This window comes from Sesamum indicum, linkage group LG10 (assembly GCF_026168435.1).
Source record: "Sesamum indicum cultivar Baizhima isolate 11 linkage group LG10, ASM2616843v1, whole genome shotgun sequence".
Lineage (NCBI taxonomy): Eukaryota > Viridiplantae > Streptophyta > Magnoliopsida > Lamiales > Pedaliaceae > Sesamum > Sesamum indicum.
In genome coordinates this window covers 19,068,380-19,081,649 of record NC_142666.1, presented here as the reverse complement: position 1 = coordinate 19,081,649, position 13,270 = coordinate 19,068,380, and the positions used below count along the sequence as shown (strand labels likewise).

At 29.5% G+C, this 13,270-nt stretch overlaps 1 protein-coding gene across 1 annotated transcript; it reads right to left on the bottom strand.

The window, feature by feature from the left end:
• Positions 1–4,769: 4,769 nt before the first annotated feature.
• Positions 4,770–8,447, bottom strand: LOC105171678 (quillaic acid 3-O-glycosyltransferase CSL1). Its single transcript, XM_020697206.2, has 8 exons — positions 7,825–8,447; positions 6,883–6,972; positions 6,672–6,800; positions 6,368–6,577; positions 6,174–6,276; positions 5,909–6,090; positions 5,487–5,834; positions 4,770–5,392 (listed from the first exon to the last, which is right to left on the bottom strand). Exons 1-8 carry the CDS (start codon positions 8,434–8,436, stop codon positions 4,844–4,846), a joined length of 2,223 nt encoding a protein of 740 aa, XP_020552865.1. The 5' UTR covers positions 8,437–8,447; the 3' UTR covers positions 4,770–4,843.
• Positions 8,448–13,270: the final 4,823 nt, after the last annotated feature.

Here is a 13,270-nt window from a genome sequence, read left to right as displayed (position 1 = left end):
TATTATAATTAATTAAATAAATTAACTAATAATAGCGATTAGAGTCAATGAAGCCTTGCTTGAATGGTGAAGTTGAGGCTTCGTAATCACAAAGTCGTGAATTCAAGTTCCATGGATGAGTCGGTAATCTATTTTTAATAATAGTGTCTTATTTGTTGGTTTACTTTAAATATGTTGGTTGATTTGAAAATATTAATATCTTGGTTTTTTTTTAAAATGAAAGCGATGGGCTATTATTATTTAAACAAATGGATACAATAATCAATATCAAATATTTATATCTAAATTAAAGTAGAATAGCATTCCACACGCTGATGAGGCTCGAACTCATGGCCTTAAAGTCATGGGACATCGACTTCGTCAATTGAACTAGGCTTTATTGACATATTGATGTATTGAATTAGTATTTGAGTCTGTATATACTGATATAACAACAAACAATTAATTGAATTGATCATCGTAATCAACAATTTACAGGGTAAACCTTATTTCTTCAAGTAATGAATGTTTAGTTGATGAAAATAGCTCTCAATTGTATCAATGTTTCTATAATAACTTATTTAATGTGTCTTGAATAATCATTTTGATGCCGCCTAATAACATGTATGTGTACTCAATTTTATTTTTCTTTAAATTAAAAGCAATGAATTATTATTAATTAAAATAAATTGATTATAATTACAATTACAATCATTTCTGACGATATCAATATCTAATAAGAACTATTATAATAATCATATCATGTTTAATAGTACTTACTATTACAGTAAACAACATCCCATACACATGGTGTGATTCTAACCCATTGCCCCTAAAATTTTGAATATTTTGAATTAGTGGCGTAGGAGGACAGGTTCGTACGCTGCAATTATGTACAAATATTTTTAAGAAGAGGAACGTGTGATAAATGAATTGAGTACAATCGATCTTGTAAAGTAATGTATAGAAATGAATTGTATTTGTTTTTGTTTAATAAAGAAAAGGAGACAACAATGATCCCACAACTCCAATATGGACAAAGCTAATTTAGTGGTCCAGTCCCAAAACTTGGGGGTGTCTAGTAGTGAAAATTATGCGCGAATTGGGTTTAGTTCAATTTGTGAAGTTAAAATTTTAGGATTTTAAAGTTATGGGTACGAATTTTATCAATTTGTGAAATGTTATTCTATTTTAATAGTGTGTTAATTAAATATAATTATCTGATAATGATGGTTAGTATATATAATTGTCTAATTATTGATAGTTGTTTGATATTCATGACTGTAATTGATTTATTCAAAAAAAAAAAAAGAATAATATTTATCGCTTTCACTTGAAAAAAAGTAATAAAAATCATCATAATTTGGAAATACTTATTATTAGAAAAATATGATATGTTCAGTATTTTTTATTTCCTTAAAAAAATGATAACTTTTATTGAGTTCTCTTGAGATTTTAATATAATTACAAGTACCTCTTTATTGTTTAAAAAACTATTGATGTTCTCTGATATGTGACATAATTATATAATCCTTGAACAGTAATATTATAATTTAGGTTCCAAAAAAGGATTTTTGAGCAATTTAATACAAAATTTGATCCTAGCGAAAGGTAACAAAATGGGTCAATTATTGGACGAGCGTCGTTATTAGGGAGAGAATCGATAATTTTTTTTTAAAAAAAATAATTACAATTATATAAAATCTTAAAAAAGCTGGATATATTTTACCATAAAAATAAATTGATATTTATAGAAATAGTTGGAAAGTTGAGAAAAGTGATGAGGAGGGAAAGAGAGTAAAGATCACAAAAGGTTTATTGTCTCTTAAACAACAAGTAACTCCAAAAGTTAAAAGACCCTCTTGAGTATCATAAAGTTGGCACTTCATCATCTCTAGGGTTTTTTTTTTTTTTTTTAAATATTGTGGCTTCATAATTAATAAATTTTAAATTTGAATCTTATAAACGTGAATAAGGTGTATATATATATTTTTAATTATAAAAATTTAAAAATACGATGTAAGAAACTTATAAATTCTTCTGAAAAAAAATATGGAGTTTTTCTAATTTATCTTTAAGGCATTAACGAACTCTTTTAAGTTTCATTGTACGTTAGAAAAAATATACAATTTGGTACGATTGTATTGATTATGAATTAAAACTGTGGTAAATAATAATTATTAATTATAGTTAAAGGAAAATCGATGCAAACATTTAGATTATTCATTATGAAAATTATTTTTTGTCATGTCTATGAGTCATAACAAATGTCTTAACCATGACAGTTTTAGCCACATTCGCAAAAAATTACGATCGACAATTGTTGCATAGTTGTGATTAATGACTATTTATTATAATGATTTATTTTTAATCATGACATCTAGCAATTATTAGATGTTAATTCTTTTTCTTTTTCTTTTTTGGAAATGAAAAGAATGACTGGTATTTATTGAATAAATTAATAACAATCATCAGTATCAAATATTTATATCTAACTACAACCTCAATTATAACATTTATATACTACAGACTACGAATTCTTAGCAAAAATCTTCCTAGCTTTGTTAACTCTAGTGCACTTTATAGATTATGGCGTATCCATTGGCCTGTTGAGGGATAATATATCATACTAGCACTGTTGTACTATATTTCCTTTTCTCATTTATGAAATTTACCTTTTCCCAAAAAAAAAAAAATTATTTATATACTAATCATCAATAGCAGATAACTGTATCTATTAATAGTTCATGCGTACTTTGCTCTGATGGTGCTGATGAGACCCATGATCATCTTTTTTCACTGCACTTGTTCGCGTGGCTGCTTGAGGGTGAATCGATGCACACTTCAGTTCGATTGGCCAAACCGAGTTTCGGCTACTGAAGTTTTATGGGCTGCTCGCAGATGGAGAGGCAAACACTATGTTTCTACGGTCTACCGCGCTCTTTTTGGCATCATGTGTGTACCATATCTGGCGTGAGCCCAACATTAGGCGATTTGATGGATACATAGAGATACATGCACTGTGGGTGCGCTGATGGTTCGAGATGTGCAGCAGATGATTCTAAGTGTAGAATTACCTACTGCTATTAGCACTTGTGCACTTTACCACTTATAGCGGATCCCTTGATAGCAAGTTGTATTGTACTATTGTACTTTTTTTACTTAATAAAAATTATCTTTACCGAAAAAAGATAATTATATCTAATTAACACCTACTATTAAGTAGAATAGCATCCCATACGTTGTTGGAATTTAGACCCATAACCTTAAAATCATGACGCCTCAACTTCACCAATGGAACTAAACCTAATCAACAAATGTTAAATTTCTTCTAGTGATATTAATTGTAAATTCGTCATAATTTAGATACAAGTTTCAAAGTTGTATTTAATCCAAATACTTTAAAACTTATCTTTCATTTTAAATATTATAAATTTAATTAAAAATAGTTTATAAAATATATGAAATGTACAAATTTTTTTAAAATTAAGTATTTAATAAAACACCTGATTAACCAATTTTTGATATTTGAACGGATTAAATAAGGCGATCAACGGTGGAAAAGCAGTGGAGGGGAGGGGAGGGTTGTGATTGAGGGAGACAACTCGAATCATGCTTTCCACCATTCCAACAATGGGCATCTCTTGGGCCCCACTCCTCCAACTTCTAAGGTTAAATGTCTTCCGGAACAATCATGAATCAGCATTTTTTTTAACAATTTTTTTAAAAATTTGGTATAATTATATATTTTTTAATTTAAAAATTTATAGATATTAATAAAAAAAATTAAATAAAACTTCATATTTTTCTCGGATTAACTTATGGCACAGTTATGGCATACCATATAAATATTTTTTTCTAATCAAAATATTATTATAAAGGTGAAGATATATCTCTTCAGATGCACTAACGCATGAAGATGAATAAGGGTAGTTTGGTTAGAAAAATAATTATTTGACATGAAATAAATTTATAATAAGTGAATTTGGAGAAAAAATAGATTTTCATTCAACTCTTTTTTTTTATTGTTAATATCAGTAAATTTGATAAATTTTGAGTAATGAATTGATCTGTATGTTAGATAGAATCAAATGTCAGAAATACTAAATATAATTTTTTTCGAGTTATAAAAAATTTACGTGTAATTATATCAAAACAATGTAATTATACCTTTCTTTTTAGAACACCAGCCAATCAAACAACCCATCATGCTACCTGTGCATCTTTTGAGAAGTAATTATAATCCAATTTTTTAATATTTTTTTATAATCAACAATTAAATAGAATTATTAAATTTCAATCTTAATCATCAAGTCATAACTTCATAAACAATTAAATACATAATTAATCAATAAATATTATTAAAATAGAACCATAGCCCAAATATTGATATGATTGAAATTCATAATTTTATTGTTATGAAATCTAACTTCGCTGTCTAATTTGGGCTCAATTGACAAAAATTGTGCTTATTTTCTGACTCCAATATCGCCAATGAGCGAACTGGGCTGAGCCTCTCTTGCACTAAATATCTAAAAAGTAGACCAATAATCGGGCCCAAGGCTTCCCTAGGGTTTGATGTACTGTGGCCAAAGCCCACGATTTGTTAAAATCGCACTTTACACTCTATTAAGTTGGAATAATTTTTATAATATTTAATTAGATTAATAATACTTATATAGTAACAAATACCGTCTCAAAGGTGCAATTTATGTAATTCTATAAACCTCTATAATGAGACATCCTCCAATACCCTTTTGATTAGTACTAAATTTTAGATCTGACTTTTCGGACATGATTGATAGGTCATTGAAATAAAACTTTGACAAGCTTTTAAGTAATAACCATATACATACAATCTAACTTAATAGTAATTGAGGAGCAATGCAAAAGACAACAACGTTGTGGAAATTATAGCAGAAAGAAGAGAGACAGATGCTGAAACTCGGCCCTTGTCCTGCCTCAACACCATTCCTTCGAGTAAAGGGAAATGCAAAATCGTCGCAAATAACGGGATAAAAGCTTGTAGAAGCATCTCACCCCATTTCTGAGTCTGCAAAATCCTTCCGAATCCAATGATAAATGAAGCAACGTTCAGTATGTAAAGACTGCACAATGGAACCATGAAGCGAGCTGGTGCTTGAAAATCATATACTCCCATTTGGTAACATTTGGTTTGCTGGTCGTCAACCACCTTATTGGTTGGCAGAAAACTGGTTTCCGTCAACCCAATTTTCTCCATTGCAACTTCCAGTCCAGCAAATAAATAGGATGTCAGTGATTTCATCATCCACATCCTTTGCTCGTTCGCCCATGTCTTCATTGAGTGCCCGGTCACGAACACCTCTTGCACGTGTTTGAGTTGCGCTGAAAGGAAAATAAACAAAAAGACGACGAAAAGCGGACTTGAAACCTGTCAACAAGCACGAATTTGTCACTTAAGTCGCACGCTCTCAAAATTTTTAGGCGTAATCAACTACTCATAAAGAATTCATTTCAATGAGTACCTCGGGGTACAGAGAAATGCCGCGTATTAGGCAGAGTTGAGGAATGAGGGCTAGAACGTAAAAGGATAGGAAATAAAACTGGCTATAAGGAAATTCTGCATAGCACATGCTATGAAAAGTTGACATTTTCAGGAGTCCATATATGAGGGGAGAAAACCTCGACAACGTGACTTGGTAGAAGCCTACGCTCCATCTCGTTTGCTGAACCAGAATTTCATTAAGACTTATAGGGGTTGCACCCAAGAAACCTGGCCTGGGAGGATCATAATACACAGAAATCCAGCCCTTGCAGTGTAAAATGAAGCCTGTAAAATAGTCTTCCACCACACTGATATATCTGAAGCCCACCTGTAAAGATAAAAATTCTCAAATGTTTAACTTTAATTCCACTTCACTTTTGGAATATGATGTATATAACTTGCCTCTTTCCCCCATTTCGTGTCGTTGTCATAGCTACACGAAGCTAGCAATTGGAGCTCTTTCTGCACTTTATTTTCACCAAACTCATGTTCAATTTGATAATTCCGCCTGTAATATATACTTATTGACTTGATGAACTCGTAGGATGAACCAAAACACTTCTCCAACTTGATAAGATCAACATCTGTACGGAGTAGCAAAGGGTAAATGTATCTATACAAACACTCATATGGTTTCAAAGCTTGCTAACAGTAGAATTGGCATTACCCTCTCGAAATTTTTGAGTTCCACAAAGTGCTTCCCTTTTTATATAAAAGCATGTTCCAGATAAGATTGGTCCTCCCAGCCCATCTAAGCCTTCCCATTTTGACTGAGATTTATACGGATAAAAAACCAACTTATGAGAGTTAATTGATAAATAGGACAAATAGAGTATTAGTACTGCGCGCAGTTAACATTACCCAAACGGATCTTTGCTGCCCATCATTTATATCCGTCTCATTGATATTGTAAAATCTTTGTGGGAACTGAACAAAACCAAGCTTTGGGGATAATTCAGGGTTGAGATGAAAGCACATAGCTTGGCGGGCCGATGATGGATCGTTGCAGTACATGTCACAGTCCAGGATCAGAATGTATGGTGCATTGCTGATCATTGCAGAGACTCGGAGCTGCAAATCATTTTACAGTAATAAAAAGTTGAGAGAAAAAAATAACAAGAAAAAGGATGCTAATTGTGAGCTTTTAGAGGCCCAAAAAGTTTACAAGAACGTTAAGTGCTCCTGCTTTGAAATGGTGCGGATGAGAAGGCCTTTTCTCCCTAGCAACATAAACAAGAAGAGGTATCTTTCTTTTGTCCGAATCCATTCCATCAACATTTGCATCATTAATCACCTGTATAAATAATTTGAAAAAATATATTAGAAGAAACACCATCTCTTAGACTGTATTCTTCTGTAAACAGTATTTTCAATACCTCAATTACGGGCGGATGATCTCTGCTCACAGAAATCCTTGCATCTGCAATGATTTTCGCCACAGATTCCTTGAATTCCATGTACCTCTTCTGCATTCATTTCAATACAACCAAATTTTAGGAGGGTGCTGTATAATTATTATCAAATATAGGCTTGCCGATGGGATGGGTAGGGTAATATACTTAAAAAATAACTCTGAAACCCATACCTATATAAAAAGCCCTACCGTACCCTATACCTAGAGCCTTTCATGTTGATTCCATAACTGCTCAAAATTATGCAAACTTAACTTGACATTTAGAAAATTAAAAAAATACAAATTAAGGCTTGTACTTTTTGGATTTTCAACGTTAGTTCATATATTCATATACATAGATGTATTACATGTATAGATACAAAAGTACTACATTGATGAAAGTTTGTTTGACATTTCCAACATTTTCCCTTCACAATAAAAGTACTATTACTATTACATATAATGCAATTATGATTTATGCTATGTGATAATTTCTTGCAAAACATAATTCTTTTTTGCAATGTTCTTGATTAAATACATATATGTATTTAACATATATAAATGCATATAATGCGCAATCAATTGAGACACATTAGATAGGAATTAATTTAGTCATTTTATAAAAAATACTTATATAATTTGATGAAATCAAATCTTATCAAAAAATAAAATTTAATTTCAATATTTTGAAGTAATAAAAAGAATATAAAATATAATCAAAATTAAAATTTAATATATATAAATATGAACTAACGTAAATATCTCTTAGAATAATATTATTTTATGAACTTAATTATGTGATATTTTAAATAAATTGTGCCAAATACCCTGAGTCCTACACATGTACTATACTTCCTTGTATGATTGATAAAAACACATGGACTCAAGAAATAGTGTTTAAGTTAATTAAAGCGAAATATCAAACCTTGATTTCCTTCTTCTCAGCTATGAACTCAGTCCTATGGAACATGGCAACAGGAGCACTTTCGTCTGTCAAAAAGTAAGCCTCCGGGCACGCAATATTCACCTTATATTTTCTGCAGAATGGAACCCACGACTTGGAGAATTTCCAAGCCTGTTTAAGGGCCTGGAAAGTTGCAAGACAACCCCCGTCGTCTGAAAGATAAACCTGAAGCTTATCAGGAGGATAATCAAGTGTCATAGCTGATATGACAGTGTTCATAACTTCCAAACAGGGCTCTTTGTTAGGATCAGCGGTGCATATAAACACATCAATGGGAGGAAGCTTTTCATCTCCCGGCAATCTTTCAGGGTATGCTTTTCGAATAACAGGTTTCCATTTTGAGGCCTGACTGAGAAGCCAAATGAAAGACAGTATGAGCTCAGAAATGAGGATGAGAATGTGGGGTAAAAGGAGAGCAGTACTGTCCTTGGTTTTGATGATTTGGGTAAGGGAACTGAGCCTGTAGTAAAACAAGGCTAGTAAAGCAATTCCATGAAGGAAAGCGTGGAGCCTGTTTATTACTAGCTCAGTGTTCTTGACACGCCAATCACTGAGAGGAAGTGAATTCTCCATTTTTACTTCTTTTGCTGATGCACACTAGGGAAATGAACCAAATCTTGCTCTATTTATAGTTGAAGTCGTGGGATCCCGTTCTAACAACCGTGTTCCTGCATCGACAACATAAAATATTATTATTGTCTTTATTTGAAGTAAAGAGTGACTCCAGGAAGGTTCCCAATATGCAATGAGTTGAGCTTCATCATTTCATCATACATTGCGTCATACATACAAAAAATAGAGAAGATGAGAAATAATAGATAGCATCCTTTTGCTTGCTTTAGAGTATGCGGGTGTTAGTCTATTTTTATATTAATAGAAAATGTACGTGATTTTTTGTGATTAAAAATACATGATTATGAGTTTTATGGGATTAAAAGTAATATCTATCAAAGTTGGGTACCAAAATAAATTCTACCCTTATTTTATGGGACTAAAAAGGTATTTTAAGATTTAGTGATAGAAAATTGTGCATAAAGTTGACACTAAAATTAATTAATGACACATATAAAGTATCCACAACCTAATAACGACAAATAATATATATTGTTGTTACTATAAAATCTGTTTATTTACGTATATATAATGACGACTTTGTGCGTGAGTTTTGTCCCTAATAATTATAAGTAACATGATCGATCATCGTTGTTGTCATTTAATGTATATTCTAAAGTGATATTTCGAAATTCTCACTTGATATTTTGTGATATTGAAATTGATATTTTTCTTTTGACCATTTGATTGATTATGTTGATAGGAATTCAATTTAATTGTTAATAATGATTAATTGCATTTACAAACGAGATGATGATAAGAATAAGATAGGCAGTATGAACAAAAAGAAATGTTAATCTGAACACATATTTTTATTTTTAATAAGATAGGCAGTATGAAGAAAAGCTGCTTAATTCATTCAAATGATTTCAATTTTTTATATATGTTACCCTATTAGCATATTACGTATATCACAATGCAGATCTCTTACCTGTCATTAACAATCAACATAAAATGATCTAAACCTACCAAAAATGTTTGTTCACACGTATATAGGAATAATTACGCTCTTTTTTTTGGATTTGGTGTAACTACACATAAATTCTTCATGGTTTAGAAAATTATATTTAGCACCCTTGATGTTTGCTTCTGTTTAATAAATAAGTCTCATCCGTTTGTTAAAATTCACTGAACTTGCTGATATTAACAAAAAATTGAATGAAAATTGTTATTTACCGTTACTTTATTTAAAACTGATTTATTGCAGGTCAAACATTTTTTTTCTAACTACACTATCCTTATAACGGTGAAGATATGTCTCCTCGCATGCATTGACGCGTGAAAATATAGGAGGGTAATTTGATCATAAAAAGATTCATCTGACCTGTTATAAGTCAGTAATAAATCAATCGGGAGTAAATAAAGATTTATTTCTGACTTTTTTTATTAATATTAGCAAATTCGATAAATTTTGACCAATGAAAGGACTTATTCGTTAGACGAGAGCAAACATCAGGGGTGCTAGATGTAATTTCTCAAACCACAGGGGGTCTATGTGTAATTTACACATTTAGTCCAAAACATCTCAGATGTGGTCCTTCTCTGGTAAATTTAATCTTTTATTGACAGTTCATAACAACTTATAATTACAGGACAAAAAGTGACATATATTATAGCGTGAAAGGGATTAAAATTGCAAATACAGGACTAAATTTATAAAAAATGACCTATTTAGAACTAAATTCGCCAGAAAAACATAAATGTGTAAATAAAGAAAGTTACAAAACCAAAAAAATAATTTTGCCATTACTTTAACACTATAATTCAATGTAAAATATAATTAAATAAACTAATTAAAATATATTTTTATTTTTACACAAAAGTCTATACAAAATTGAAATGAAAATGAAAACATAAATAATGAAGTTGTAACTCGTAAGATTTCCAGCATGAATAATTTCGTGGAAATGCGTGCATGTACCGACCGTCGCTCTACCCTTCTATTCAAAATTAATTAACAAACTTGACCAAGACTTAATTAAGGACTTTTCAGATGGTCCAACCATTTTAATATATATTTTCCTACGCTCACTCCAAATTCTGTGTATCTGTGTTAATTGTTCAGTTAGTTTTTCGTTAAATGTATTTTTTGTAATTTTATAATTAATAAATTAGTTAATTATTATTTCATAAAAAATATTGTAAAATTTCTTAAATAATTATATATTTTCTTATTTTGAAAATATTGTTCAAAAGTTGATGTAAAAATATAAAATTTTATATTACCATTTTCCTAATAAAAGAATTAGTAGCAAAAAGTTAGAAACAGTGATGAGGATTACAGTAATAAATAAACAAAGCAAACGTATATAGTCTAAATTTAACAACCAAATTAAGTACAAATACAATGATAGTTAGAAAAGCCTACCAACCTTAAGATATTCAATATAAACATTGTTGGAGTAGTTAAAGAGGTTGTTAGAAAAGGCAAAAAAAGAAAAGAAAACACATATAAACATGTTTGTGAGAGTATAAAATTTGTCTAAGATAGAATTTATTTGACGATAATTTCCAGCCAAAATTTACAATTTTACTAAAATATTCTTTTAAAAAATATTTTACCTTATAATATTCATGAAACTGAAATCATTTGATAGCCTAACTTTTTAATCACAATTTTAATTTAGTTTTTCGTCTAGGGCACGATGATTTGAGATGAAACTGTTTTTGCCTTCTCAACAACGAAAGAAAAAATTTCATCTTCGAGACAAAAATTAAAGTTTTCTAGGCCAGATATTTATAACTTTTTTATCGTATCAATTTTTGAATATCTAAAATTACCTTTTAATTAATTTCTGAAAAATTATTTAAAAAATATAAAAAACAATTCAGTATTGGGATGAATCTGAAATTGTTAGATATAGACAGGACCACGTTCTGCCAGTTTTTTTTTTTTTTTTTAAAAAATTATTTCATGACACCTCGACGTAAAATTGCGCTACCATTTTTTTAATTAAAAAAAAAAGAAACAAAGGCTAAGAACCGCAATTTGGGATAGCAGTTCTTAGCTGAAAATAAAATAAAAAAAAAATATGGGTCAAAGCAGCCTGCCTTTGTGTGGGAACAGTGTTGCAACACCTTTCCTGATCAGCAGCGGTGCCTCAGGACTATAGAATCTGGACTCTATTCTCTCATTCTCGTTTGTGTTTCAGCAAACACTCAAACCATCTCTCTTACATTCGTAAATGCATTCTTCTCCAATTTTTTATTAAATTTTTTTGTTATTTGTTAATTTGAACATCTTATTATGATATTATTGAAATTTTTAATTTTAATGTGTATTTTATTTTGTTGTGAAGATATGACGGAGCAAAACACTGTTGATATTGTTATATATTTTGGAGTCAACAAATTCTTCTCTTCAGAAAAAAATTGATCAGATTTGTAATTTCAATATTTTCTAATATTGTCACAATTATGTATTTTTTATTTTTCTTAACTACCCATTACTCCACACTTAGAATTATAATTTAATTTTTTTTTACAAATTTCTTTGTTCTTATTAACTTGAACTACGATTCTTTTTTATATGCTTTGGGGGGAAGTAAATGTATTTGTTTAAGTAAATGAAAGAGAAAGAAGATATGACAAATAATTTATTGAAGCTACTAAAATATTTTAATTGTAAATGTGGGTGAACAAAAAAATATTGATAATTCAAAATGATGAATATTTTGTGTTCAAATAATTACATGATTAGGGTATTTTAACAAACACAAATTTTGACAACTAAAGTTAATAACCTCATTGTATAAAATAAATTACAATAATTTTACATTAAATGAGATAAATATCCACAAATCCAAAGGGATTCCTTACAACTTTTCAACACAAATTGTTCATTTCTTATATATCTCAACTTATTAAAATTAATTCCAATTTTCATTATTAGAAGTAAACGACAATATTTCAAAAAATATTATGTTAAGAGAAGCAAAATACTATAAAAGAGAATAAATTAAGAAATTATTCCAGCTGGAAATCTTAGTAACATAAGTCTTTGATCATTTGATGTTGATTGCTAATGAACCTAAGCATAATGACAAGTTATAGATACTCTGATTTGTGATATTGAATTCAATTAAAAATAAAATACGTCTTCAGACAAGTGCTGAATTCATTTGAAAATAAAATGTATTCAAATTAACACTTCTTTTTGTTCACACCGCCTATTTAGTTCTATCATCATCTCCTTTTCATTAATGATTAATTGTGACACTACAAAAAAAAAAAAAAAAAGAATTATTCCTTAATCACACTATTAATTAACTACAACCTTAAAATCGTAAAAAATTAATATTATATATCATAATCAAACAAAATCGATGAAAAAACTTAATTTCTTATCACGAGTAATCAATATTTGCTATAGTTTTTATCTGTTGCTAATGTTTTGACATGTCTACAGAAATAATAATTAATGGTTGTTGTGCAGCTATAATTAATTAATTAATATTTGCTATAATTGTTTACTCTTAGCCACAATAATTAATCATAATGAAAAATAATATTTTTTTTGTTAGTGTTATTAACATTTAAACGATATTCCTATCAATGTAATCAATTACATGTTAATTTGACCACATATTTTATTTTTAATTGAATTCAATACCAAACCTTCATAATGAAGAAAAGCTCCTTAGTTTATTCAAATAATTTCATTTTTTTTTATATGTTACCCTATTAGCATAATACATATATCACAAAGGAGATCTGTTACCTGTCATTATGCCACAAGAAATAAGACTTAGGTTCATTAACAATCAACATAAAATCATCTCAACCTACCAAAAAA